Source organism: Physeter macrocephalus, chromosome 2 (assembly GCF_002837175.3).
Source record: "Physeter macrocephalus isolate SW-GA chromosome 2, ASM283717v5, whole genome shotgun sequence".
NCBI lineage: Eukaryota > Metazoa > Chordata > Mammalia > Artiodactyla > Physeteridae > Physeter > Physeter macrocephalus.
In genome coordinates, this window is record NC_041215.1 from 138,797,420 (window position 1) to 138,820,205 (window position 22,786).

General features: G+C 60.0%; 1 protein-coding gene across 9 annotated transcripts; it reads left to right on the forward strand.

Annotated features, from left to right (window-relative positions):
• Positions 1 to 221: 221 nt before the first annotated feature.
• On the forward strand, positions 222 to 21,879 carry D2HGDH (D-2-hydroxyglutarate dehydrogenase). 9 transcript variants are annotated; one of them, XR_008619475.1, is made up of 11 exons: positions 396 to 679; positions 1,445 to 1,812; positions 6,688 to 6,745; positions 7,976 to 8,115; positions 8,838 to 9,031; positions 10,163 to 10,331; positions 12,258 to 12,401; positions 13,700 to 13,842; positions 15,162 to 15,327; positions 19,339 to 19,496; positions 20,701 to 20,785. XR_008619475.1 is itself a non-coding variant. In XM_055091116.1 (11 exons), the coding sequence occupies exons 2-10, from the start codon at positions 1,455 to 1,457 to the stop codon at positions 15,935 to 15,937; spliced, it is 1,431 nt and encodes a 476-aa protein (XP_054947091.1). In that variant the 5' UTR covers positions 396 to 679; positions 1,445 to 1,454; the 3' UTR covers positions 15,938 to 15,960; positions 20,701 to 20,771. The 9 variants fall into 9 exon arrangements, 8 of the variants coding, with proteins under 8 accessions (XP_028339473.1, XP_028339436.1, XP_054947091.1 ...); XM_055091116.1 differs by lacking the exon at positions 19,339 to 19,496 and adding an exon at positions 15,879 to 15,960 and having other exon boundaries at positions 20,701 to 20,771; XM_055091115.1 differs by lacking the exons at positions 19,339 to 19,496; positions 20,701 to 20,785 and adding exons at positions 15,879 to 15,960; positions 18,662 to 19,326.
• Positions 21,880 to 22,786: the final 907 nt, after the last annotated feature.

Below are 22,786 nucleotides of genomic sequence, written 5' to 3' on the forward strand. Positions count from 1 at the left end.
ACCGCCCGTAGGACGGAGTGAGCAGTTACGCTCTCACCCGGGGCCAGTCCTCGTGGAAGGGGTGGGAGGGTGCGCTGGGACCCCCGCTAGCCGGTGCCAACGCGGGTCAAGGCCAGCTGTGCCCACGTGGAAGCTGGATCAAGCTGCGCACCAGGGTGCAGGGGGCTGGAGGCATCAGGGGCGGGGCCCGGGGGCGGGGGCGGGAGCGGGAGGCCTCCGGCGCAGGCGCAGTCCCGCCCGTCCCGCCCACTCTGGCGGTGGCGGCGCGAGGCCTGCGGCGGGGACGCGGACGTGAGTGCGTGCGCGCGGCCGCCCGGGGTCCGGGCTGAGGGGCTGCGGGGCTGCGGGGCGCGGGTCCGGGGCGGCGGGCGCGCGCAATCGCGGCGCGGCGGGCGCCCGCGGGGTCCTTGGGCCCGACCGCCCGGGCTGGTCCCGTCATGTGATCGCGCAGGCCGCGCGCTCCGGGCTCTCCGGAAGGGCCCGGGTGGCTCTGCGACCCCGGGTCCGCCGGGGCCACCGCGATTAGCCTTTGCTTCCCAGCCGGGGCGGCCCCTCTTGGCCCCTGGTGGTCACCTGTGGGCTGGCCCGACGGCCGTGGCCCCAAGCTCCTGGTCCCGGTAGGGGGTCCCAGCGAGTTCCTTTCCTGAGCTCGCCCACCTGTACTGCGTACCCCCTAACGGTGAGGGTCACCGTCCGTGGTTCATTTAATCCTCACCCCCACCGGCGAGGCACATGCTGCACCAAGGCACAGAGAGGCTCGTTCGTTTTCTCAGGGTCACATAGCTGGTGTGAACCCACGCGAGAACGCTGCCCCCGGTGCCGACTCAGGTTGTCTGAGCACCAGGTGAGGTGGAAGTATCCAGAAAACGGGTGCTCCACCCCTCCCCCCTCCCCGGGGGGCTGCAGGGCTGCGTGGAGTTTGTGCAAATCCCGGCTCTCCCACCGTGGGCAGCCAGAGGAGCTTCCCCCCGCCCCCACTTTCTTTGATTCCGTGGTTTTTAAACTTGTAACATAGCCACGAAACATAAGATTTATCATATTAACCATTTTTAAGTGTACGATTCAGTGGTATCTGTCACTTTCCTTTTAGCACCTTAAGTCCTGGTTTGCTCTGAAGGAAGCGGGGTGAAAGGGAGATACGGTTGTCGCAGGTGTTAAAAGCTGACACCCAGGGGTGGCCTCAGCCAAGGGTGTACATCTCAGTGACTTGTCAGGAGGTGACTCCACACTGGGTCAGGGTGAAGGTCTCGTGTCCCTTGGCCGCCCCCCAGCCCACATCTCTCGGGTGGTCCGATCTCACTCCGCCACCACCACCGTGGAAACTGTTGTCTGTTTCTGGACCTTTCCTGGCCTGGGCCCTGCCGAGGTCTCCCCCCAGCAGGTGCTTCCCTTTCTGTTGCTTCGTAGTATTCCACAGTTCCAGGTCCAGTCACTTGCTTTTCAGGGCAGGAGCGATGATGTCCCGTCTGGCGCCCAGGTGGCCTGCGTGGCTCTTCTGGTGGCGGGCGGCCTGCGCTCAGGGAGTCTCCGCACAGCAGAGGACATGGGCAGGGGCGTCCAGGATCCCTGGGCCGGGCGGCCCTTGGGGGGCCACGGGCACCAGCCCCCTCGTTCGAAGAGGCAGCTCCTCGGCACCCTCCTGTGCTCCCGAGGTGATGCTGACCCGGGAGCGCTACTCCGTGCGGCGGCTGCCCTTCTCCGTGGTGTCTGAGGACGACCTGGCCGCCCTGGAGCGCATCGTCCCTGGCAGGGTCGTCACAGACCCAGAGGAGCTGGAGGCTCCCAATGTGGACTGGCTGAGGACGGTCCGAGGTGAGTAAGGGCCTGTTCACGCTTCACGCTTGGCGGGGCGGATGGGCTTGAGAAACAGCATGAGACAAGGTGAGGCCGATGAGGAGCTCTGGGTGGAGGCGCATGAGGCTTTTCTTATGCCCCGCGTCTACACATTAAAAGATGAAACAGCGCCTCCCCCGCCCCCCCAGCTGCTCCAAGGTGGGTGTGTGTGTTAACTACCGCTCACTTCCTCTCAGCGCCTGCATTAGTCTCCCGGGGCCACCTGTGTAACAAAGAACCACAAACCAGGCTCAGAACGTTGCATTTATCCTCTCCGTTCTCAAGGCCAGAGTCTGAGATCCAGGCGTGGGTGGGCAGGGCTCCCTCCAGGGGAGGGCCCTTCTGCCTCTTCCAGCTCTCGGGGGCTCCAGGTGACCTCGGCTCGTGACAGCATCAGTCCAGTCTCTGCCTCTGTCCTCAGATGGCCTCTCCCCTGTGTCCCCTCTCCGTTCTCCTGTGAGGATGCCTGTCCTTGGATTGAGGTACCACCCTAATCAGGATGATCTCGTCTCAAAGATCCTTAACTTAATTACACCTGTAAAGACGCTTTATCCAAATAAGGTCACATTCGCGGGTTCTGAGGGGTGGGAGGTGGACGCATCTTTTGGGAGGCCTGTTCTCCCCAGTGCAGCTACGTCTCTTCCACTGTACCAGCGGTTCTCCTCCTGGACCCAGCACATGCTCTTGATAACAGAGATTTCCTAATACCCTTGTTCTCTTCTGAAATGATTTCAGAGATAACGTGACCTACTTCCTTAGTTACAGAAACCAACATGATGTTCTTGCTACAATATTAAGGAGAGCTAGAAAACAAGCAATTTACAACATGGGGACATATGTAAACCTGTAATTCCAGGACACGCTGGGCGGCCAGGTCCTCAGGCTGGGCCTGGATCCAGCGCACTCCGGACTGAAAAAAAGTAGTGGGGGGTGTGCTGTGCTGTTGACTTGGACACCCTGAGGGCTGCGCTGCCGCGGGAAAACCTCCGAGTGAGGTTCCAAAGCACAGTGCAGAGTCTTGAGCGAGTGGAACTGGGGCGGAGGCGCAGATAACGGGGCGGCCCTGCCCCTGTGGGAGGCCCGAGACATTGGACAGCCTTCGGCTCTACTTCTCTGCTGGGGCGCCCTCGAGTGGAAGGGCGTCCAGCCCCACCCTGCCCACGGGGTGGCACTGCCCCCCCCGCCCCCCAGCTGAGAGGCCCCGCCCAGCAGGCGGTGATCCTGGAGGCTGGAGAGGGTGGTGCCCACCCCAGCTCAGCCAGGCCGGTCGCGGTCCCGCCTTGGTGCTGCTGTTTGGGTGGACGGACCTCAGTGCCCAGCCCCATGCAGGGTGCCCCACCGGCTCGTCCCCGAGGCCCGCGTGCCCCTGCTCCGGGGTGCCCCGAGCAGGCGGGGGCTGCAGTCTCCTGGGGGCGCTTCTCCCTGTCAGCCGCCCTCCTCGGAGCCGGGCAGTGGGCAGCCTGCCCTGCGTTCCCGTGTGGAGGACCCCCTCCGGGCCTCCTGTCTCCCTGAGTTCAGGGGGCCACACTGGGCCTGCTCAGCTCTGAGTCCAAGGGCTCAGGGCCCAGCGGCTGCTCAGTGGGTGTCTGTTGGGGGACTTGGTGAATTTTTGTCAAAATACCCCTTTATGTGGCTTTCTTTTGGAGAGAAAGCCTGTCTAAATTTTTGATCATTTTAATCTCAGAGTTATGTAGAAAATGTAAGCTAGCAAAAGCTGATTAGGGTCTTTAAATTTTCTTAAAAAGTGAGATTTTATTTGAAATGGAAACTTTTTGAATATTTCTTCCTTCAAAACTTAGACCACTCGCTTGTGGGTGAACCCCACAAACTTTGCGCCCGCACCGAGTGAAAGGCTGGGGCCCTGGCTGTGCAGATGGACAGGAGGCTGCCCTGGGGGTGGCACAGCAGGAGCAGGGGGTGGGCTGCGCTCCACGTGGCCGTGAGTGCCCCGGAGCCCCCCCCAGCACAGGCCGTTTTCTCCGACCTGGGAGAGCCTCTGGAAGGGCGTTCCTAGAGCAGGAACAGCCAGCCAAAGCCTCAGAGCAGGGCTGCACTGGGCGCCTTGGAGGAGCCATGAGACCTGAGACCGCATGAGCGGTGGAGTGGATGGAGCGGGGGAGGTCGGGGAGGGGCGGGTCAGCGAGGCCTCGAGGGCCCCGTGCATCCTGACCTTTCCTGCGAGCTGATGGGGAGTGCGGCCGGAGGGCCACAGCGGAGGGGGCCTGTGCTGTGACCGGCCGCGGTGGGTGTGCGTGCGAGGGGCCGGGCGCCTGGGCGGGCAGCTGGCCGCTGAGTGACGAACGGTTGGCTCCGGGTGTGTCTGGAAGGGAGGCTGGCTGACGGCTGGACGAGGGTGTGAGGGAAAGACGGCAGGCATGCAGGGACGTTTGGCCTGAACAGTAGCAAAAACTGGACCCGTCTGCTGAGTTGATGAGGAAAGTGACCGGAAGGGTGGATCTGTGCGGGGAGAACCAGGAGTTTGGGTTTGGACGCTCTCACGTGGCCACTCGAGCGGGCCCGTCGGGCCGTGGAGCAAGCTAGTCTGAGGTCTAGGGCGGGGCAACACGGGCCTTCCGAGGAGGCTGATGACCGCTGTGGTCAGTGGAGGGGCGAGGGGCCAGCCGAAGGGGCGGAGCACCAGGGCCGGCGAAGAAAGGCAGGGGGCGGGGTCGTGGGGTCAGAGGCGGCCGCAGGGACAGGCGGAGGCGGGCCACGTGGGCGTCCTTGGGGACACGTGGGAGGCTCTCTGTGGCGTGAAGGGATGCATGCGCCCCTGGTCCTGGGGTGTGAGGGGCCAAGAGGGGCAGAGAAATGGGTGGGGCTTGCAGGGCTGGGGGTGTCAAGAGAAGGGACTTTCCGTCTTTAGTTCTTGGATGAGAGCGCCGTCTCGGCAGGTTTGCGGTGTCACGGGGATGACCAGGTGGAGAGGGAAACGTGGACGACACAGGGACACGAGGGACGTTCTCGCGGAAGCGTCGGGGGGCCACAGTCCCGTGGGCGGTGCAGATGCTGGGGCAGGGGGCAGCTTGTTCTGCGGGCCACTGGACGCCGGGAGGCCAGGTCTGAGTCCTGCCCTTGACAGTCTCCACGGCCCGGCCAGCAGGCTCCTGCGGAGGGCGGGCAGGAGGTCCTGGGCCTCAGCTCTGCCCCGTCGTGTGCAAGCAGCCCCGACGTACGACGTGCGCAGGGGGCGGCAGCCGGGCATGCTGTGCCGACCCTGAGGTCGGTGGGCACTGACGTCCCCGGGACTCGGGTGGGAGACCGAGAACCGGGGGCGCCGCCAGGTCCGTGTGCGTGAGGAGGGCGCCTGGACGAGGCCCCGGGGGAGGAGGGCGCCTCTGGCACCCCAAGCCAGGAGGCGTCCTGAGGGAGGGAGAGGGGTCAGTGCCCTAGGGCTGCAGGGGAAGCAGAGACAAGAGGCAGGAGTCTCAGAGCAGCTGCGCCAGGGAGCCCAGGCGCTCAGGAGGCAAGGAGAGCGGATGGCCTCCTGGGGGTGAGGCACCTGGAAACGCTGGGATGCTGCTGGCGGGTGGTGGGCGGGGTGCTGAGCGAGCCTGGATCCAGGGCGGTCCACCTGCAGGGACAGCCCCCAGAGCACTGAGGGTGTTGAGAGGGAGGAAGGCCGCAGCGGGGTGGTGTCCCGAGCCTGTGCGGCCGGCCTTTCCGCCTGTCCCCTCGCTGGCCTGCGTGTCCCGGCCCGTCCGGGCTGGACGCTCCTTCCCTCCAGTCCTGGGCGGTTCCCCCGAGTTGCCTCTGATGATTCTCTGCTCTGTGCTCCATTCTCTTTGTAGGCTCCCCTTATTAACACGTTGGACCGTTTTCTTTTCCTTTCCCGCATGAGAAAGTAAACTTCCCAGGGGCGGGAGAACTCGTGTGTTTTTATTCTCTGTGCCCATCACAGGGCACAGAGGCTGGGCGCTCAGATGTTGCTGAGAAACAGTGTGTGAGTGAAACCGACAGGAGCCTCGGGGGTGACCAGGGTCCCTGGGCTGTGCTGTCCTAAGGGATCTGGATGCCAAACAGCCAGCTGCCTGGGCAGACACGGTTCATTTGATGAAAAGCAAGTGAGAAATGGCTTTCAGAATAAAAAAGGGTAAGGTAGCAACCAGAGCCCGGTCTCAGAGCTCCACGAAATCGCTGGCCAACAGGAACAACTGCTAGACGGCCCCCTGTCCTCCTGCAGCCTCTTAGCTACTTAAAGTACTGATACTTCCCTCAAAATTGAAAGGGTGGAAAGAGACTTGATTGTCTTGGAGGCAGTGGTCAGGAATGCCGACAGAGGAGGCCACGGCTGGACATCAAATAAATCGTGACAGCAAAGAATTGTAACCAATGAACAACCTAAGAACCCCTGAGCCCGCACTGCTGTGATTAAATACCCAAGGACACAAATACATGAGAGGGAAGGGGAGGCCCCTTCTTACAGCAGAAGGTTGACTTGAATCCGGGCGGATGGATGGATTTAGAAACATCACCTTTGGTACCTGTCCTGAGAACAGCTTCAGGTGAGGATGATCAGCGCACGCTAAAGTTCACGGGCGACCGTTTGCGGGGCGACAGGGTATTGACGGAGTCTCAAGGGTCTCTGCACGAGACACGTATTAATTACAAGGGAAACCCAGTAACTTTCAGTGGGGAAGCTGGGCAGACGCCCCTACCCTGGGGCCCTGCCACCCTGCTTCCCAGGGCCCAGCTCAGGACCACAGACCCCCCCCCCCCGGCCCTCCACCTCCTCCAGCTAGAGGCCGGCCGCTCCTGCCATGGGGTTTTGGTCCTTGAGGTTTGTGGGCCAGCTCCGCCGGGAGGTGGGATGCGCCCCCGCCGCGGGGTGACCGCGAGGCTTCTGTCTTGCAGGCTCCAGCAAGGTGCTGCTGAGGCCCCGGACGTCCCAGGAGGTGGCGCACATCCTCAGGTACGCGCCCTGCCCGCTCTCTGTCCTGTGTCGCTCACCGGTGGTTTCCTCACACGCACAGGACACAGAACAGGCAGACCCTGTGAAGTGGGCAGTGACTGGGGCCGGGGAGGTGGCGGGGGCAGTGCCAGCCTGAGCAGGGCTGAACCCGGGATCTTGGACCCTTGGGGTACCAGGTGGGCCTCGGGTGGGGAGCAGCTGCAGACTTGAAGCTCAGGGCAGGGAAGGAGACAGACCTTTTCTTGAGAAATGTGTTCTTTGATGTTTTATATCGATACACTCTCGTGTTTATTATAGAATAATAGGAAAATGTACAAAACCATAAAGAAAAAAATGCAAAAGCAACCAGTAATTTCCCCTCCAAAGAAAACCACCGATGACATTTTGGTGTGTTAGCTCAGCATCTTTCTCGCGCGGGTGAGGGTTTTTAAATGTTACCACATTGTATCTACTGTGTCAGAGTCTTTTTGCCCTTCCATTCGGCAATATCCGTGCCCATTTCTTGTTGCTAATTATTCTTTCACGCCACTTTCATTGCATGGAAGGTGTGCGCCCTGTGAGTGCTTTGTCCCCACGGTGGCACGTTGAGGTGTGTCCAGTGCTTCAGAATAGCTGGCAGGTGGGCGGGCGCCCTGGCCTTCTCTGTCAGAGCCACGGCTGGAGGCTGACCGCACAGCAGGCAGCTTTTTGACGCACGTGGGCAGCCTCCCTCTCGGGGCAGGTGCCCTGCTGCCCACGTCCTGACCCATCGGGGCGCTCGTCGCTTCAGGTCTTGGCGCAGTGGGAACCTGGTTGGGGACGAGGTGCTACTGATGAGTCTGAAGTAGGTTTGGAGGGCGGTGGGCAAGGGAGGGGCACGCGGCCAACGTTAAAGGGGAGAGGGGACGTGCGGCGTGGAGGTGGGAGGGAGCCCTGAGTGCCTGGGGGCTGCGGTTCTTTAGGTGAACAGGGAGGGCTGCAGCTGTTGCTCGGACTGTCTGTACTTGGAGGAGTGGCGTCTCAGGGCAGCTGGGGCCTCAGCCATGATCTGGGAAGATGCCGGCCGCCAGCTCCCCGGGTGGCTGTGTGATGGACGTTTGTCCTCTCAGACTCCCATTGTGCGTGGGGGCCGAGGAGGCACCCCCTCGAGGCTGCGGCAGGAGGGCCTTGGGGTCTCACGGCCCCGAGAGTGTCCCCTGGGCTGGTGGTGTGGGAAAGGGGCCCTGACGCTGGTCCTGTGCGTGTCCCCAGGTACTGTCACGAGAGGAACCTGGCCGTGAGCCCACAGGGGGGCAACACGGGCATGGTGGGGGGCAGTACCCCCGTCTTTGATGAGATCATCGTGTCCACCACCCTCATGAACCAGATCGTCAGCTTCCACAACGTGTCCGGTAAGGCCAGCTGCCCGTCAGGACCTTCCCTCTCAGCCGCGGGGCTGGGCTATGCGGGACCCGGGCCCGGGGCGGGCCCAGAGGCCACCACCACTCCACCCGAGCCGGGCCCCCAGGTGCGTCTGCAGGGGGCTTGTTATTTAGTTGGTTACTGGGGTGACTCACCCCTCGGGCTTGAGCTGTTCCTGCAGCCGCTTCGGATTGACATTTCCTGGCCGTGCCGGCCCTTCCCAGGGCGTGCAAGGCGTCTAAGGGGCTCCGTGTTCATGAAGCTAGGGGCTCAGCAACGGCGAGTTGGTGCCTCTCGGGCCGGACATCTGGGTGGATCGTGCTGTCTGGCAGGGGTACCTGGACACTGCGCGGTGTCGAGCAGCACCCTGGCCTCCACCCACTCGATGCCAGCAGCACCTCCAACCCAGATCACCTCCAGAATTGTCACGTGTCCCCAGGGGCAGAATCACCCCCACAGTTGAGGGCCACAGCCTTGTAGCAGCCCTCCGTTTACGGCTCCCTTGCATAAGCGTGTGTGTGGTGTATGTGAGGTTTTTTTCCTTTTCTCATGAAGGCATCTTCTGGGGAGGGATGGGGGACATGCCCCTTTTCCTCCTCGCCTGGGTTCCGGGTGGACGCCCCTTCTGGGGGTTTTCGCCTGCAGGGCCCCCCTGCGTGGTCTGGCTGGTCCTGAGCTGAGAGTTCCCGTGGGCGCTCTGGTTGCTTGGCAGGGGTCCTGGTCTGCCAGGCGGGCTGCGTCCTGGAGGCGCTGAGCCGGTATGTGGAGGAGCGGGGCTTTGTCATGCCGCTGGACCTCGGGGCGAAGGGCAGCTGCCACATCGGGGGGAACGTGGCGACCAATGCAGGCGGCCTGCGGTTTCTGCGATACGGCTCGCTGCGAGGGACGGTCCTGGGCCTGGAAGTGGTGAGCTGGGGACACTGTGGCGGCTCAGCGCTGGCCCTGCCTCCAGGGACACCTGGCCGGGCTCGCTCTGGTCCCCAGGTCGGTGCAGGGTGGCTGACTTCCCCAGTGGTCAGCACGCGAGGTCTCTGGGTGAGACCCCCGGTCAGGTCCACCCTTGCTCCCTGCACACCCCGGGGTGGTGCAGGCCCAGCATGGGGGCTGCCCTCTTGCGCCCCGGGTGGCGCAGGCGCATGAGGCCACCTCGGGGATGGGGCCTCGTCCCAGCCTGGAGAGCCAGGTTCCCACTGTACCAGCCCCGGTCTCCTCTTGGTGCCACCAGGGCCCTGGGGCTCACACGTAGCACCCCGCTTTCTGGCTTCCCACGAGGCGACGGCGTGTCCGCTGCCCTCCTGTCCCTGTGAGGAGCTGCCGTGGGAGGCTCGAGCAGGCTCCTGGACCAGCAGCATTCCGCCCGCCAGCTTCCTGGCGACTCTCGTGCTCAGAGGAGCCCCGTGGCGCCACTGTCACCACCCCTAGGGCTGCTTAGTCTGCGAAGCACACCTCAGGGCTTTCTTAAGCGAGGGCCCTCTGTTTCCCCGAGGAGGGAACGACTTCCATCTGCCACATCACGAGGTGCCCGCAGCTTTGTCCCCTGGACGCAGGTTATTTTTTATTGTAACTCACTTTTTCATTTTCACAAGCTGTTTCACTAAGCTCCTGACTAAATGAACCAAGCAAGACTCAGGACAGGCTTCCAGAGCATGACTGGGGCCTGCGGATGAGGAGTGCAGGGCGGGGGCCTGAAGCACTGCCATTCTCTGCCCTACTCCACCCCGGGTGCGCCCTCCTGCGCCCCAGGTGTGCCCTGCTTTGGGCCAGCTTCCCTTGAGAACTGGGCCCTGAGCTTCCTGATCGTGGTAGTGGTGGGGGATCGTCACTGCATCCGGGGAAGAGAAGCCCCTCTTTCAGCCTGTTGGGGTGACTTCAGGCCTGGTGCCACCCTAGGGACCCCTGTGTTCCTGGACCAAAGTGGGGCGGGGGACTGATGACTGGCTCAGCTTTCTCAGGGTGCCCTGGGCTGGGTCGGCCTCCCCAGGGCGTCTCTTGGGGCCGTGGGCTGATGCACGAGTGCCCGTCTCTGCTCCCTCCCAGGTGCTGGCCGACGGCACCATCCTTAACTGCCTCACGTCCCTGCGGAAGGACAACACGGGCTATGACCTGAAGCAGCTCTTCATCGGGTCAGAGGGCACCCTGGGGGTCATCACCGCCGTGTCCATCTTGTGTCCGCCCAAGCCCAGCGCTGTGAACGTGGCTTTCCTCGGTAGGTGCCCTCCGTCTGCCTCTGGCGCGGGTTCTCAGGCTGCGCTGCCGTGTGCGGACCCTCCTGTTTCTCCGGGCTTCTCGCTGTTTCCGAAGGCTCTGGGACCCGGCCTTGTTGGTGTCCGCAGTGGGGTTTGGGCAGAGCACACACTCTATCCTGTAACAAAACTGGGGCCTCGCACGTTTCATCCACCCAGCGTTTGTTATTCAGGCAGCCTATGCAGTAAGATTCACAGGGAAATGACGTGGTTTGGCGCAAGATCAAGGGCATGAGTCTGTTCATCACAGGGTTGGGGGGGCAGTAATTAGTCCCCTCTGTAAGCCAGCCGCTCGCCTCCCCTGCTTGGACCACCTGTCTCTGCGAACGCGTTGGGACATTTCCCTCGCTGGCCGTTCCTGTTCTCTGCTTCCCTTCACAGCAGGCTTGAAAAACGGGCTCGTGTCTGCTTTGTTCCCATCCCTCCGTCACCTGTTTGCATCTCCTTTCCCGCCGTCGTTCAGCTGCGTTAGGTTAACTGTGGCCTCCGCTCCTCTGCTGGTCCAGAGGCCCATCTCTGGGAGGTCCCTGCAGCGGGATCCAGCGCCCCCCGTGGCTCCCACCACGCGCGGGGTCTTGTCTTGAGTCCATCAGTCTCTGATCTCTGGTGGCCCTTACTGTTATTTTCCACGCGTGCCATTTTCTTCGTCCCCTGCGTCAGGCCTTCTTCCAGAGGCCACGTGCCTTGTGAACGTGTCCTCCGTCATTTCCTGTCGTGGACGCCTGCTGCTGTGAGCTCTCGCTTTGAGTCAAAACCCTCTCTGTTTCACCCCATTCTTGGAAGACACTCCGCGAGCACAGGCTGGCATCTGCCCTTTCTTCCTGTTGAGGGCGTCACTCCGCGTGGCTCCGTGGCTGTTGGTGACGTCAGCCAGCCGTCCCCTGCAGCTCTGAGGGACTCTCTCTCTCTTTCTTTGGCCGATTTAAAGATTTTCTCTTTACCTTTGGCACTTTATGGGTCTCGGTGTGTCGTGTGTGAGAGTATGCTTCTTTTTCTCTCTGGGTTTCCTGAACTTCTTAAACCCATGGCTTGGTTCTCCCGCTTACATAAGTTTCCTGCCACCGCCCCTCGTCAGCGGTTGCCCCGTTTGGCTCCCCCCTCAGGACTGCGATTAGATGCACGATAGAGCCTATTAATCTGTCCACCCTCCCTGTGTCTTACCTGCACCCGAGTTTCTATCCTGTCTCACTCTGTGACGTGTTCTGGAAGATTTCTTCTGATCTGTTTCCAGTTCACTAACGCTCCCTGCGGCTGGGGTTCATATATCGCCAAACCCGCCACGTCCAGCCCTGCGTCCAGCTGGGGGGCCTGCACGTGTTCCTTGGGCCTCAGCCCCTGAGCTTCACTCGCGGGATCTTCTCTCCGGACCCTCCTCCCTGACCTCCACACGACCTCTCAGTGCCTTCCCATCCCTGCCCTGAAAGGCCAGGTGTGCCCACCCCTCCCCGCCTGCTGACATATCCACGTCCCCTCTCTGCCTTCGGCCGCTTGGTGGTCAGCTCCAGGCGCCGGGACACCACGGAGAGCTCGGGGGTCAGTAAATGTGCCTTGAACGACTTGCTGGGCCCTGGGTGTCGTCAGAGATGCACAGCTAAGCCGTTTTCCGGGGCGGCCCATTGCTGGCCCTGTGTTTGTGGACTTTCCAAGTGGCTTTCCTGAGCGTCGGGGCTCTCAGGCAGCCTTTTCTCTTCCTCTTCGATGCCTGTGACCTACGACGTGGTGGCTGACCTGGGTGGCTTGTCCTGCTCCGCGAGGCTGCCCAGCTCAGCAGCGCCGTTGCCAGGAGACGGGTTGGTTTTGCTGCTTGAAAGGGGTCTCAGGTGGGCCCGTAGGTGAGGCCCTGCCTCTGCATGACCAGCTCGCCTGTCCTTTTTCCATGTCTGTTGCAGGCTGTCCTGGCTTTGCTGAGGTTTTGCAGACCTTCTGCACCTGCAGGGGCATGCTGGGTGAGATCCTGTCTGCATTCGAGTTCATGGACGCCGAGTGCATGAAGCTGGTCGGGCTCCACCTCCGTCTCGCCTGCCCAGTGCAAGGTACTGTCCCCGCCTGCTGGCAGCGCCCACCGCCCCTATTGTGCCGTTTGATGTGTGGGCTGATCAGAGCCTCCGTCCCGTCCGTGAAGTAGGAGATGGCAGGGAGCGTCGCCACGGTTCCCACATCCCCGTAGTTGTTGAGAGCAGAATTCTCCCTGAAATTCGTTTCACGTACGCCCCCGGAGTTCAGTCGAATGCTGTCGGTCGTGCCGTAGCCCTGGGGTCTTTGGAACAGCCAGACTCACAGTCAGGGGCGCCCTCCCAGCTCCTGCACTGGGAGAGGTGTCATCCCATGAAGTGCTGGCCCTTGGAGCTCAGCCAGCTCGTTCTGATTTAGCCAGTGAGCTCGTCGTGCCCAGGTCTTTAGTCCGCGCTCTGTGTAAAGCTGAGTTCATGCAGCTGTACACCTTGGTATTTTCACTTCTGGAATCGACCCGGAAGAAATGATCGTTGTCTTACCCTAGGCTGCCCTAACATAACACTACAGCCTTAAAGAAGGAAATTTATTTCCCCCAGTTCTGGAGGCTGCAAGTCCAAGACCAGGGTTCCATCGGGGTTGGGTTCTGGTGAAGGTCCTCACGGGCGTCTTCTGTGTGTGTGTGGGAGAGACCTCTGGAGTCTCTTCCTCTTCCCGTGAGGGCAGCAGCCCTGAAAGATCAGGGCCCCACTCTTAGGACCTCATTTAACCTGAATTACCTCCCTAAAGGCCTAATTTCCAAGTACAGTCGCGTAAGGGGTGGATTAGGGCTTCACCATGGGAATTTGGGGTGGGCGGTTACACAGCTCAGTCCATAATAGTCATAAGTGTGGAAAGAACTTTAGGCTTTAAGTTTTTACTGAATTATTTGTTTTTGTGTAAAATAGGAAACCACTTGTCCAGGGTAGAGAAATAAGACATGTACAACCATTGGAAAGATGGAGGGTCCCTGGGGGCGGGGGGCGAAGGGTCCCTGGAGGGACAGAAGGTCCCTGGATGGTTGGAGGGCCCCTGGGGTGTTATTGGCCTTTGCAAAGCGCTGGGCCTCCCCTTTAGCCTACAGTTTGGTAAGAGGAGCCCCTGGGGCGCCCCCGCCCTATCCAGGCACCAAAAGTACAGCTTTGTGGTGTCTCCAGGGGGCATGGTTTCTCTTACAGTGAAAGACCTATTTTTAAACTGTCTGAAATTCAGCCCGAGTAGCCAGCGGCTGCTCTGCGGGCAACATGGGTGCCGACAGGGGTACTAGAGCTGCGGCTGGCCTAGACCTGTCCCGGCTCTCGGCCCACCGCCTTCCTCTCCGCTTTCCCTGTGTCCCCTCCAGAAAGTCCGTTCTATGTCCTCATCGAGACCTCGGGCTCCGGGGCGGGGCACGATGCGGAGAAGCTGAGCGGCTTCCTGGAGCAGGTGCTGGGCTCGGGGCTGGCGACCGATGGGACCCTGGCCACCGATCAGCGGAGGATCAAGGTGTGTGAAGGCTGCGGCCCTCGACCTCCCCATGACGCCTGAAGTTAGGCTGTGCGTTGTGGCTTAGCGTGAGCAGGTGTCCCCAGCTGGGCCATCAGTCTGGGCTGCGTGCCCCATCCCTGGGGGGGTGCCACCTGCCTCGGTGTCCCCTCCGGTCCTGCCCTGTCTGGGCTGCTGGCTCCACAGCCCCGTTCTCAAACGTCGGTGCCAGGGGCCCAGCCAGGTGACACAGGAGGGGGCTGGGCCAGCATCCTTCCTGGGTGGGTGAGGGGTCAGGAGGACGTCCCTGAAGGGGCATTTGAGCACAGATGGATGCGGGGTGGGGAGTGAGTTACCTGTGCAGGTGCACAAGGGCCCTGAGGGGCTGGTGCCTGCCGTATTCCAGACAGAACTTTCTGGAGAGGGTGGGATTGGAGCGCAGTGAGAGGGGGTGGGCAGACAAGGGGGCAGCAGGTCTTGTGGCTGCACCAGGACGTGATGGACGTGAGTGGGGCTCGAGGAGGCTGTGGGCACGGGACGGGCGGGGCCGGCCAGCTGAGGCCGGCCGTGCAGGGATGTGGCTGGACTCCGGGTGTGCGAGGGGGTCAGGCCAGAGGAGCTGCTGCTGATCCGTGTGCGGGCGCCGGTGCTGGTGACCCTCTGCTGTAAAAGTCTGTGAGAGAGCTGGGGAGATCCGGACGCTGACTGGACATTCCGTGGTGGCGAGGGATTATTGTTACTTTTTCAGGGGTGATCATTGCGCTGGGGGTATGTTAAAAAAGCAAGAGAAAGGAGTTTTTGCCTTTTTGCCGAGGAGGTTGGTTTGCCGGGAGGTTTCCTGACATGGGGAGTGGGGGCTGGAGGCGGGGCAGGGATGAGGCCCAGGTGGGACGGGCGTTCCCAGGCCCTCTGTTCTCTGACGCGACAGGGAAGTCGTTCTCGCGAAGGACGGCGTGACCATGATGAGGCCACCCTGCCTCTCTGCTGCCTCAGTCGCCCCACCCCGTGTCCCCCAGCCCAGGCCCGGGATGTCCCCCCCGTCTGCCACGCTCCTCCCACACCTGCCCTGCCCCCGCCCTCGCTTGGGGCCCTGTCATGGGGGTCACAGGATCGATTGTCCCGAGAGGGGCCCTGGGTGCCTGGGTCCCGGGGGCCAGCCTGTGGCCTCATTCGGGGACCTTGTCCCATATGGACTCTGGGACAGAAGCCACACACCTGTCACGACGCAGAACGTTTCTGTCACCCGGAGGGTTTCCTCGCGACCCCGCGGTCACCCCGCAGCAACGCGGCATCGCTGCCCTGCCCGCCGCAGGTGACCGTGCCCGTCCCCCCACTTCCAGATGCTGTGGGCCCTGAGGGAGAGGATCACCGAGGCCCTGAGCCGGGACGGCTACGTGTACAAGTACGACCTCTCGCTGCCCCTGGATAGGCTCTACGACCTCGTGAGCGACCTGCGGGCCCGCCTCGGCCTGCACGCCAAGCACGTGGTGGGCTACGGCCACCTGGGTGAGCGCGGCCCGCGCTGCGGGTGGGGACCCGGGGCCGGGAAGGGGAAGGATAGCGTCCTCGCCACGCGGTCTCTGGGGCTGTCTCGGAGGCAGAGTGCGGGGTCCGGGCTTGGCTGGGGCAGCGGGAGGTGGGCCCTGGACGTGGGGGTCTCGGGGTTTGATGAAGGGGCCCCACCCCTCCCTCCTCAGACGGAAGGATCTTAAAAGCCGTTCAGATAATTATTTTTTGCAGAAAAGTCACGCAAAATGAAAGGAACTGTTTCATTCCCCTTCATTCTCGGCAGCCTTTGGAACTGGGCGTCTCAGAGCCCCGTCCACAGGGCAGGTGTGCTGGGGCGGGCCCCACTGGGGCCTCCATCCGCATCTTCAGGGTGGGATTCAGCAGTGCCTCCTGGGATTGTGAGGGTTTGAAGAGGTGCGGTGAGGGGCACACGGTGGAGGGCTGGCCCTGGCCCAGCATGGCTCTGAACGCTTGAGTGGAGGGATTCCACTTTCAAGAATTGAGGAGGAACATTGGATTTGTCAAATGCTTTTTCTGGGTCTGCCCAGGGGCCCAGTGCTGGTTTTCCTTTGACCAGCCAACAAGGCTCATCACTCCAGACCTCTGAGGGCAAGTGGGTCTGTGTCCCAGGTAAGCCCAGCATGGCCATGATCCTATTTGCGTCTTGTTTGATCCCGTTTACTTATCCCACGTAGGGCTTTCTCCATCCTGTCCTGTAAGGCTTCCTTCTTCTGTCCAGGCTGGATGTTGGTCTCAAAGTCCTAAAACGATTTGGGGGTCGTCTCTGGCAGTGTCTGTAGGGTTGGAATTACCTTCTCCCTGAATGTTTGGTAGAACTTGTGAATGAGGGTATTTGGGCCTGAAGGTTTTTGTGGGTATTTTTTGGGGGGGTGGGATTGACTACAGAGAAATTTCTTTAACAACTAGAGGGCTCTCCTAGCTTTCCTTTTCTTCAGAATTGGTTGTGGTAATTTTTTTCTGGGCATTAGTCCATTTCTTCTAAGCCTTCGAGTATATTGGCATTACCTTGTTCATATTATTCCTTTTTTTTCCTTTGTGCCATGTCCAGCCTTTGGGGAGGGGGGCTGTTTAACTGCTGATTTGGTTTGTTTCTTGTCTCTGTCGACTGAAGAAAAATGCACAACCTAAAAGTTGTGAGTTAAGTTTTATTCGGGGACCATACTGAGGACATAGGCTGGGAGGCAGCCTGTCAGATAGCTCGGGGGGACGGCTGCAAAGAGGCAAAGGAGGAACCAGGATATAGAGGAGTTTTTGTAGTCGAATATCAAAATATTACTGCTAATCACGAAAACCAGACCGCTGAAGTTAATGATTTTAGTGCTTTTTTTTTCTTCCTTTTTTTTTTTTTTTACATTTATTTATTTATTTTATTTTTTTATTTTTTGGCTACGTTGGGTCTTCGTTGCTGCGTGTAGGCTTTCTCTAGTTGCGGGGCATGGGCTCTAGGTGTGCGGGCTTCAGTAGTTGTGACTCACGGGCTTAGTTGCTCTGCGACATGTGGGATCTTTCCGGACCAGGGCTCGAACCCGTGTCCCCTGCGTTGGCAGGCAGATTCTTAACCGCTGCGCCACCAGGGAAGCCCCAGGTCCCACCCTGTCTGATGGCACTTTCATTGTCTTTCGGGTCTGAATATTTTCTCGTTTCCATTGTCATTGCTTCCTTGACCCATGAGGTAGGCAGAATTGTGTCTTTAAATTTCCAAACATATGGGAGTTTTCTAGCCATTTTAAAGATCATGGGCTTGTTGACTGTGCTGTGGGCAGAGAGCTGGGTGGAACTCATCTTCAGCTGAAGCGTGGTCCCCGGCCCAGGGTGCAGCCAGTTTCCATGTCCGTTTGGTGGGTGCCTGAGAGGAGTGTGCTCCCTGCAGACCCTCCAGATAAAGAGTGCACTCTGTGCCGCCCCTTTCCTGGAACCTGCTCGGCTGGCTGAGCGGAGCCCCCACTGTGACAATAGACACCTCTGCTTCTCCTGGCGGCTCTGCTAATTCTGAAGATAGGAGACGCGCGGGCTGTCAGTTTGATGCCGAAAGCTCGGCCTCGGTGACCAGCGCCTGAGTGGAATCTCAGAGACGGAGTTTCGGGTGAAGTAGAAAAGAATGGCTTTATTGCTTTGCCAGGCAGAGGGGGACACAGCGGGTTCCTGCTCTGAAAAACTGTGGGTCCCAACCCGGGAGGTTTTGGTGAGGAGTTTTAGAGCCATGGTTCCAGGGTGGAGTTGCCTACGAGATCAGGGTGTGCGCAGGGCCTATGCTCCTTTCATCTGGCCTCAGGTGGTCTCCTCCTAATGAGCTTCTCTGGTTCCTTTAATCTGGCCTCAGGTGGTCTTTTCTGGAATGAAGAATGCTGACATCTTCCATTTGTTGGGGGTTTTAGTTCTGTAAAGAGCTCAAATACATTGTTCTGTGTATCCCTTGAGGAGAGCCAGGACCCTGCCCCCAGGTTGCTCTATTGTTTCTTCACTGCTCCGCCCTCTGCATCCCTTCCCTTCCCTGATTAGCAGCTGTTCGAATCTGCCCTTTGGAGCTCAGGGAAGGTCATGGAGGATGAACAGAGAGGCTCCCTTGTCCAGGAGCCCCACAGGGTCCTGCTTGGTTTCAGTTAGAACTTGGGCTTATAGGGCATCTTAGCAAAGAACAGTACATCTTTGGAGATGGCACAGATGAAGAAAGAGGACAGAACTTCTAGGCAGCAAATTGTGGGAAGGTGCATAACCACGCGGGGAAGCTAATGGGCGTGAGGCTTGTGTAGACCAAGGCCAGCGTTGTCTCGGGTGTGTACCCTGACCTTGCTGGAATGTGGGGACACCTTTACACACTCACGTCCTGCTTTTAGGTGGACGGAGGGCAGAGAGCTTTTCTTGTGCCTGTTTCTTCTCAGTTGCCTTCAGCTCAAAATAATCCTTATGGCAAAGCAGGCTGCTTTGCGGTGGCATATTTTGTTATTACATAGACTGTAATTGCTCAGTGACCTCTTCTGTTTGTCCTTCATTTCTTCTATTTCTTTTTCTCTGATTTACTACCTTCTTTTGGTTGGTGTTTTTTCTCATATAACTTGTTCCCATTTACTAATGAGGGAACTGTGCCTTTCTCTTCTTTCGGCAGCAGCCCTAGAATGTGGTCTTATCAGGGCGCTCCTACCTGACCAGGGCTGCAAGTTAATCAGTATCATGGTCCCCCTCCCAAACAGTGTGGTGGTTCATTTTGTGTGTCAGCCTGGCTGGGCTGTGGTGCCCAGATGCTTGGTCAGACACCAATCTACATGTTGCTGTGAAGGTATTTTTAAGATGAAATCAACATTTAAATTGGCAGACTTTGAGTAAAGCAGATTACCCTCTGTGATGTGGGTGGGCCTCATCTAAGCAGTCGAAGGCCTGAAGAGGAAGACACAGATGTCCCCCAAGGGAGAGGGGTTCTCCCCACGGCCTCTGGACTCGAGCTGCAGCACCGCTCGTCCCCAGGTCTCCAGCTCCTGGTCCACCCTGCAGGTTGGACTCCCACGTCCCCACAGTCGTGGGCCAGTTCCTTAAAATTGACCTCTCTTTGTCCCTCCGTCCTCCTAGCCCTCTCCGCCCCCCCCCCCCCGTACATTGCGCGCATCTGCAGGTGTCCTACTGGTTCTGTTTCCCTGAGAGCCCTGGTCAGTACTTGGGGCAGGGACCTTGGGACCCTGTCACTTTGATGTTACCATCTGCTCCTGGTCACACACTGTGCTTTAGAGTATGTCCCATCGTGTTTTTTAGCCCCGGATAGCAGCAGTGCTGTTGTTATTACTCCACGAGGTCAGTGTTTGTCTAGACTCACCCACACCTCTGGTCCTTCTTTGACCTGGGGTCACAGCCCTGCCTTTAGAATTGCCTCTAGTGTGGGAAAGCAGGTGACAGCATGTCTCGGATTTTATTTACCTGAAAATGTATGAGTTTTGTTTTTCAGTGGTTTTTTTTCCAGTGGATTTCAAAATTCTCTGTTGACGGTTCTGTTCTCTGCAGAGTGAAGACATCATTCTGCCGTCTTGACTTCTGTTGCTGCAAAGTTAGCTGTCAGCGAGTGTGGTTCCATTGAAAGGAGTCCGTTTTTTTTCTTTTTGTTCCTTTTAAGATCTTTCCCTTTTCCTCGGGGTTCCTTGGCTTCCCTCTGCTTGGTTTAGGTGAGCGTCGGCATGCCCTGCTGGGGGCTGGTGGGCTTGGCTTTTAGAAATTGCTCCCCTGTTGTCTCTGCAAATATTGTCTCTCCCCACCCGCCCCTTCTTTCTGGAGCTTCAGTCGAGGGCTCACGACGTCCCCACGCGTCTGTCTGTCTCTCCTGTTGTCTGTAGCTTTGATCCTCTGTGTGCTTGTTTTCCATTTCATTAATCTCTCTTTGCTGGTTGACATTTCAGTGACCATATTTTTCATTTCTAGAAGATCAGCCTGGGTATTTAAAAGCTTTCCCTGGTCAGTGTCTTATATTTTTTTCTCTCATTTCTTTAAACACGTGAAACATTTATTTTCCGTTTCTGGAAATCACCAGGTCGCAGGTCCTTGCAGGTCTTGGTCATCATGGTTTCTTTTCTGTGTGTTTGCAATTTGGGGCTCATGTATCTTAGGCTTGTATCTCTGGGAATTATTTGAGGCCGAGTTGGGGTGATTTGCCTGTGCAGGAGGTGGGGAGGGTGGGAGTGGGGCTGGGTCCCGGCCCGCAGCCAGGAATGGCCTTGGGGCCACCGGGGCCCTGTGAACTGTGCTGCAAGCCCGTGCAGGCCGGCTGCTGGTGTGGATATCTGAGTGTCAGTGAAGATAAGCTTCTCTCGCCGCAGTTTTTCCCTTGGGAGAGACCCTTGTTTTTGGAGCCTTCACCCTGAGGGTGTCAGTGGGAACCACTTTTGGTGGGAGAGGGACCCTGGTTTGCTCCCTACATTTGACAAATGTGCATGGAGGGAGGGGCTCTAAGCAGCCCCAGGTCACAGGGTCAGCGGCCCCCCGGGTCACCTGGTCCGAGACCTCCTGGGCCCTGGGGACCCAGGTCTGTGGCGGCGTCAGTGGTCCAGCCTGGGGCTCTCGCAGGTCGGGCAGGTTCGTCCCTCTCAGTCCGGAGCCCTCGGGGAGGGGTTGGGGGGTAGGCTGTGCGGGTGGAGATGGGGGGCTGGGGAGAACTTGGAGAGAAACGCATGTGAAGCCAAGGGAGCTGCAGCCCCCAGAGGAGGGGAGTGGTCACCAGCAGGTCAGTGGCCAGTGACGTGAAGGGCTGGAAGCCGGCTGTGAGGGCAGAGGCGGGTGGGGCCAGCACTCCCCTGGGCGGCCTCCAGGCAGGGCAGGGGCGGGGCTGGGGCTCTCGGGAAAGGGGGGCCCAGCCTGACCTGCGCGTCCCTCCAGGCGACGGCAACCTGCACCTCAACGTGACGGCAGAGGCCTTCAGCCCGTCGCTGCTGGGCACCCTGGAGCCCTATGTGTACGAGTGGACGGCCAGGCAGCAGGGCAGCGTCAGTGCCGAGCACGGCCTGGGCTTCAAGAAGAAGGACGTCCTTGGCTACAGCAAGCCACCCGAGGCCCTGCAGCTCATGCAGCAGCTCAAGGCCCTCCTGGACCCCAAGGGCATCCTGAACCCCTACAAGACGCTGCCCACCCGCACCTGACGCCCACTGCGGTCAGCGGGAGACTTGGGAGGGGGCCTCAATCCTTGGCTTTGTCTGTGGGACGCGCCCGCAGGGCTGGCGTGGGCTCACAGGGCCTCCGTCCGACGGAGCCAGCGGCAGGCGGGGTGACCGGCCCCCTGGTTGGCGGTGGGGAGCCGGCCCCGTGGAGCCTGGGACACGTGGCTCTCGGCAGGATTCCTCCGGGTGCTCTGCCGGTTCTTTTGGGTGGGCCGAGTGGAGAGGGCTGCCCCGTCCTCTCTCCATCCTCGTGGCGGGCACTCCGTCCCTTTGCAGGTCCTGGACAGGCCAGCTGGGTGAGCAGTTCTGCCCAATCAGAATAGACCAGGTCGCCCCTGCTTTGCCTGTGGCCCCTGGGATCCCACCTTGTGGGGTGCAGCTCTGCGGGGGGCACGGAGGGTCCTTCCGCCGGCCCCCCACGCAGTGTGAGCCTCCGAGGTGCCCCGGGCAGAGGTGGTGAGCTCCACGTGGGCAGCAGATCACCGTGAGGTGGGTCCACGCGGAGCTCTCTGACCAACAGAGCCTGGGCCATCGGGCGCTTTACAGGTGACTTTTAGTCACATTTGTGCCAGAGTGACAGGAATGCCCCCCACTGTGGAAGGTGTCATTTCCCCCGTTTTCCAGAAGGCCCATGAGTTGGCAAGACCATCGTCAGAAGACAGGCATCGGTTTCTTGCACTTGGTGGTTTGCTGTGATGTGTCTTTCGGGTTCTGCTTTGACCACGAAGGTCAGCAGCGCCGGGTGAGAAGCCCCGCCCAGCACAAGCATCTTCAGTCACCCCGACCGGGTCCTCCCCATTGACCTTGGTCCCTGGGGCAGCTGCTCGGGCTGTGGAGACAGTCTGGGAGGCTGGACACGTGTTCTGTTTCTGGCTGCCGTGAACTTCCAGTAAAAGTGAGAATTAATCACGATACTCTCCTTCCTTCTGTTCTTAGAAAAATAACCTCATAAAAGCCCAGGTGAGGGCTTCCCTGGTGGCGCAGTGGTTGGGAGTCCGCCTGCCGATGCAGGGGGCGCGGGTTCGTGCCCCGGTCCGGGAGGATCCCGCGTGTCGCGGGGCGGCTGGGCCCGTGGGCCATGGCCGCTGGGCCTGTGCGTCCGGAGCCTGTGCTCCGCGGCGGGAGGGGCCACGGCGGTGAGGGGCCCGCGTACTGCAAAAAAAAAAAAAGCCCAGGTGAAGTGCCCGTGTACCCCGTTCTTCAAGCACCCGAACGTCGGTGACCCGGGGCCTGGATGTCGGTGACCCGGGGCCTGGCAGTCTGTGTGTGGTGGCAGGGCACCCGTGTCCCCGTCCCCCCTCCCCATGCCACGTCCTCCGTCCCTGTCCCCCACTGTGTGACTTGAAGCCCCGCCTCATCGGGCCCCTGAGGCGTGGTCTCACGTGGGTAACGTGCAGTGAGGGGCTTTGTGACGCACAGAGACCTCCTATAAAAAGTTTTAGGACTAAGCAAGTTTATTGTGGAGAATTAAAATGATGCATGGATTATTAGAGGGCTTAAAACTTTGAGGCATTTCCTGTTAGAGTAGGGGTGGGGCTTTGAGAGGGTGGCCTCGTGACTGGGGGTGGAGGGAGCAAGTGGCAGGGGGACCCCTCCATGCCCTTGAAGGATAAGCTGGCCCCCCAAATGTCAAAAAGTGAAGTGGCGTCCCCTGGCCCTGCGGTTTACTCCTGGGGCTCGCCCCTCAGGATCCACACGCACACGCGTGCACACACCTGCACACAAATGGCACACGTGCACGCGTGCACATGCCGGCGTGTCCCCGGGCCATGCACGGAGCACCGTCTGCAGGTGGTGTCAGTCAGTGG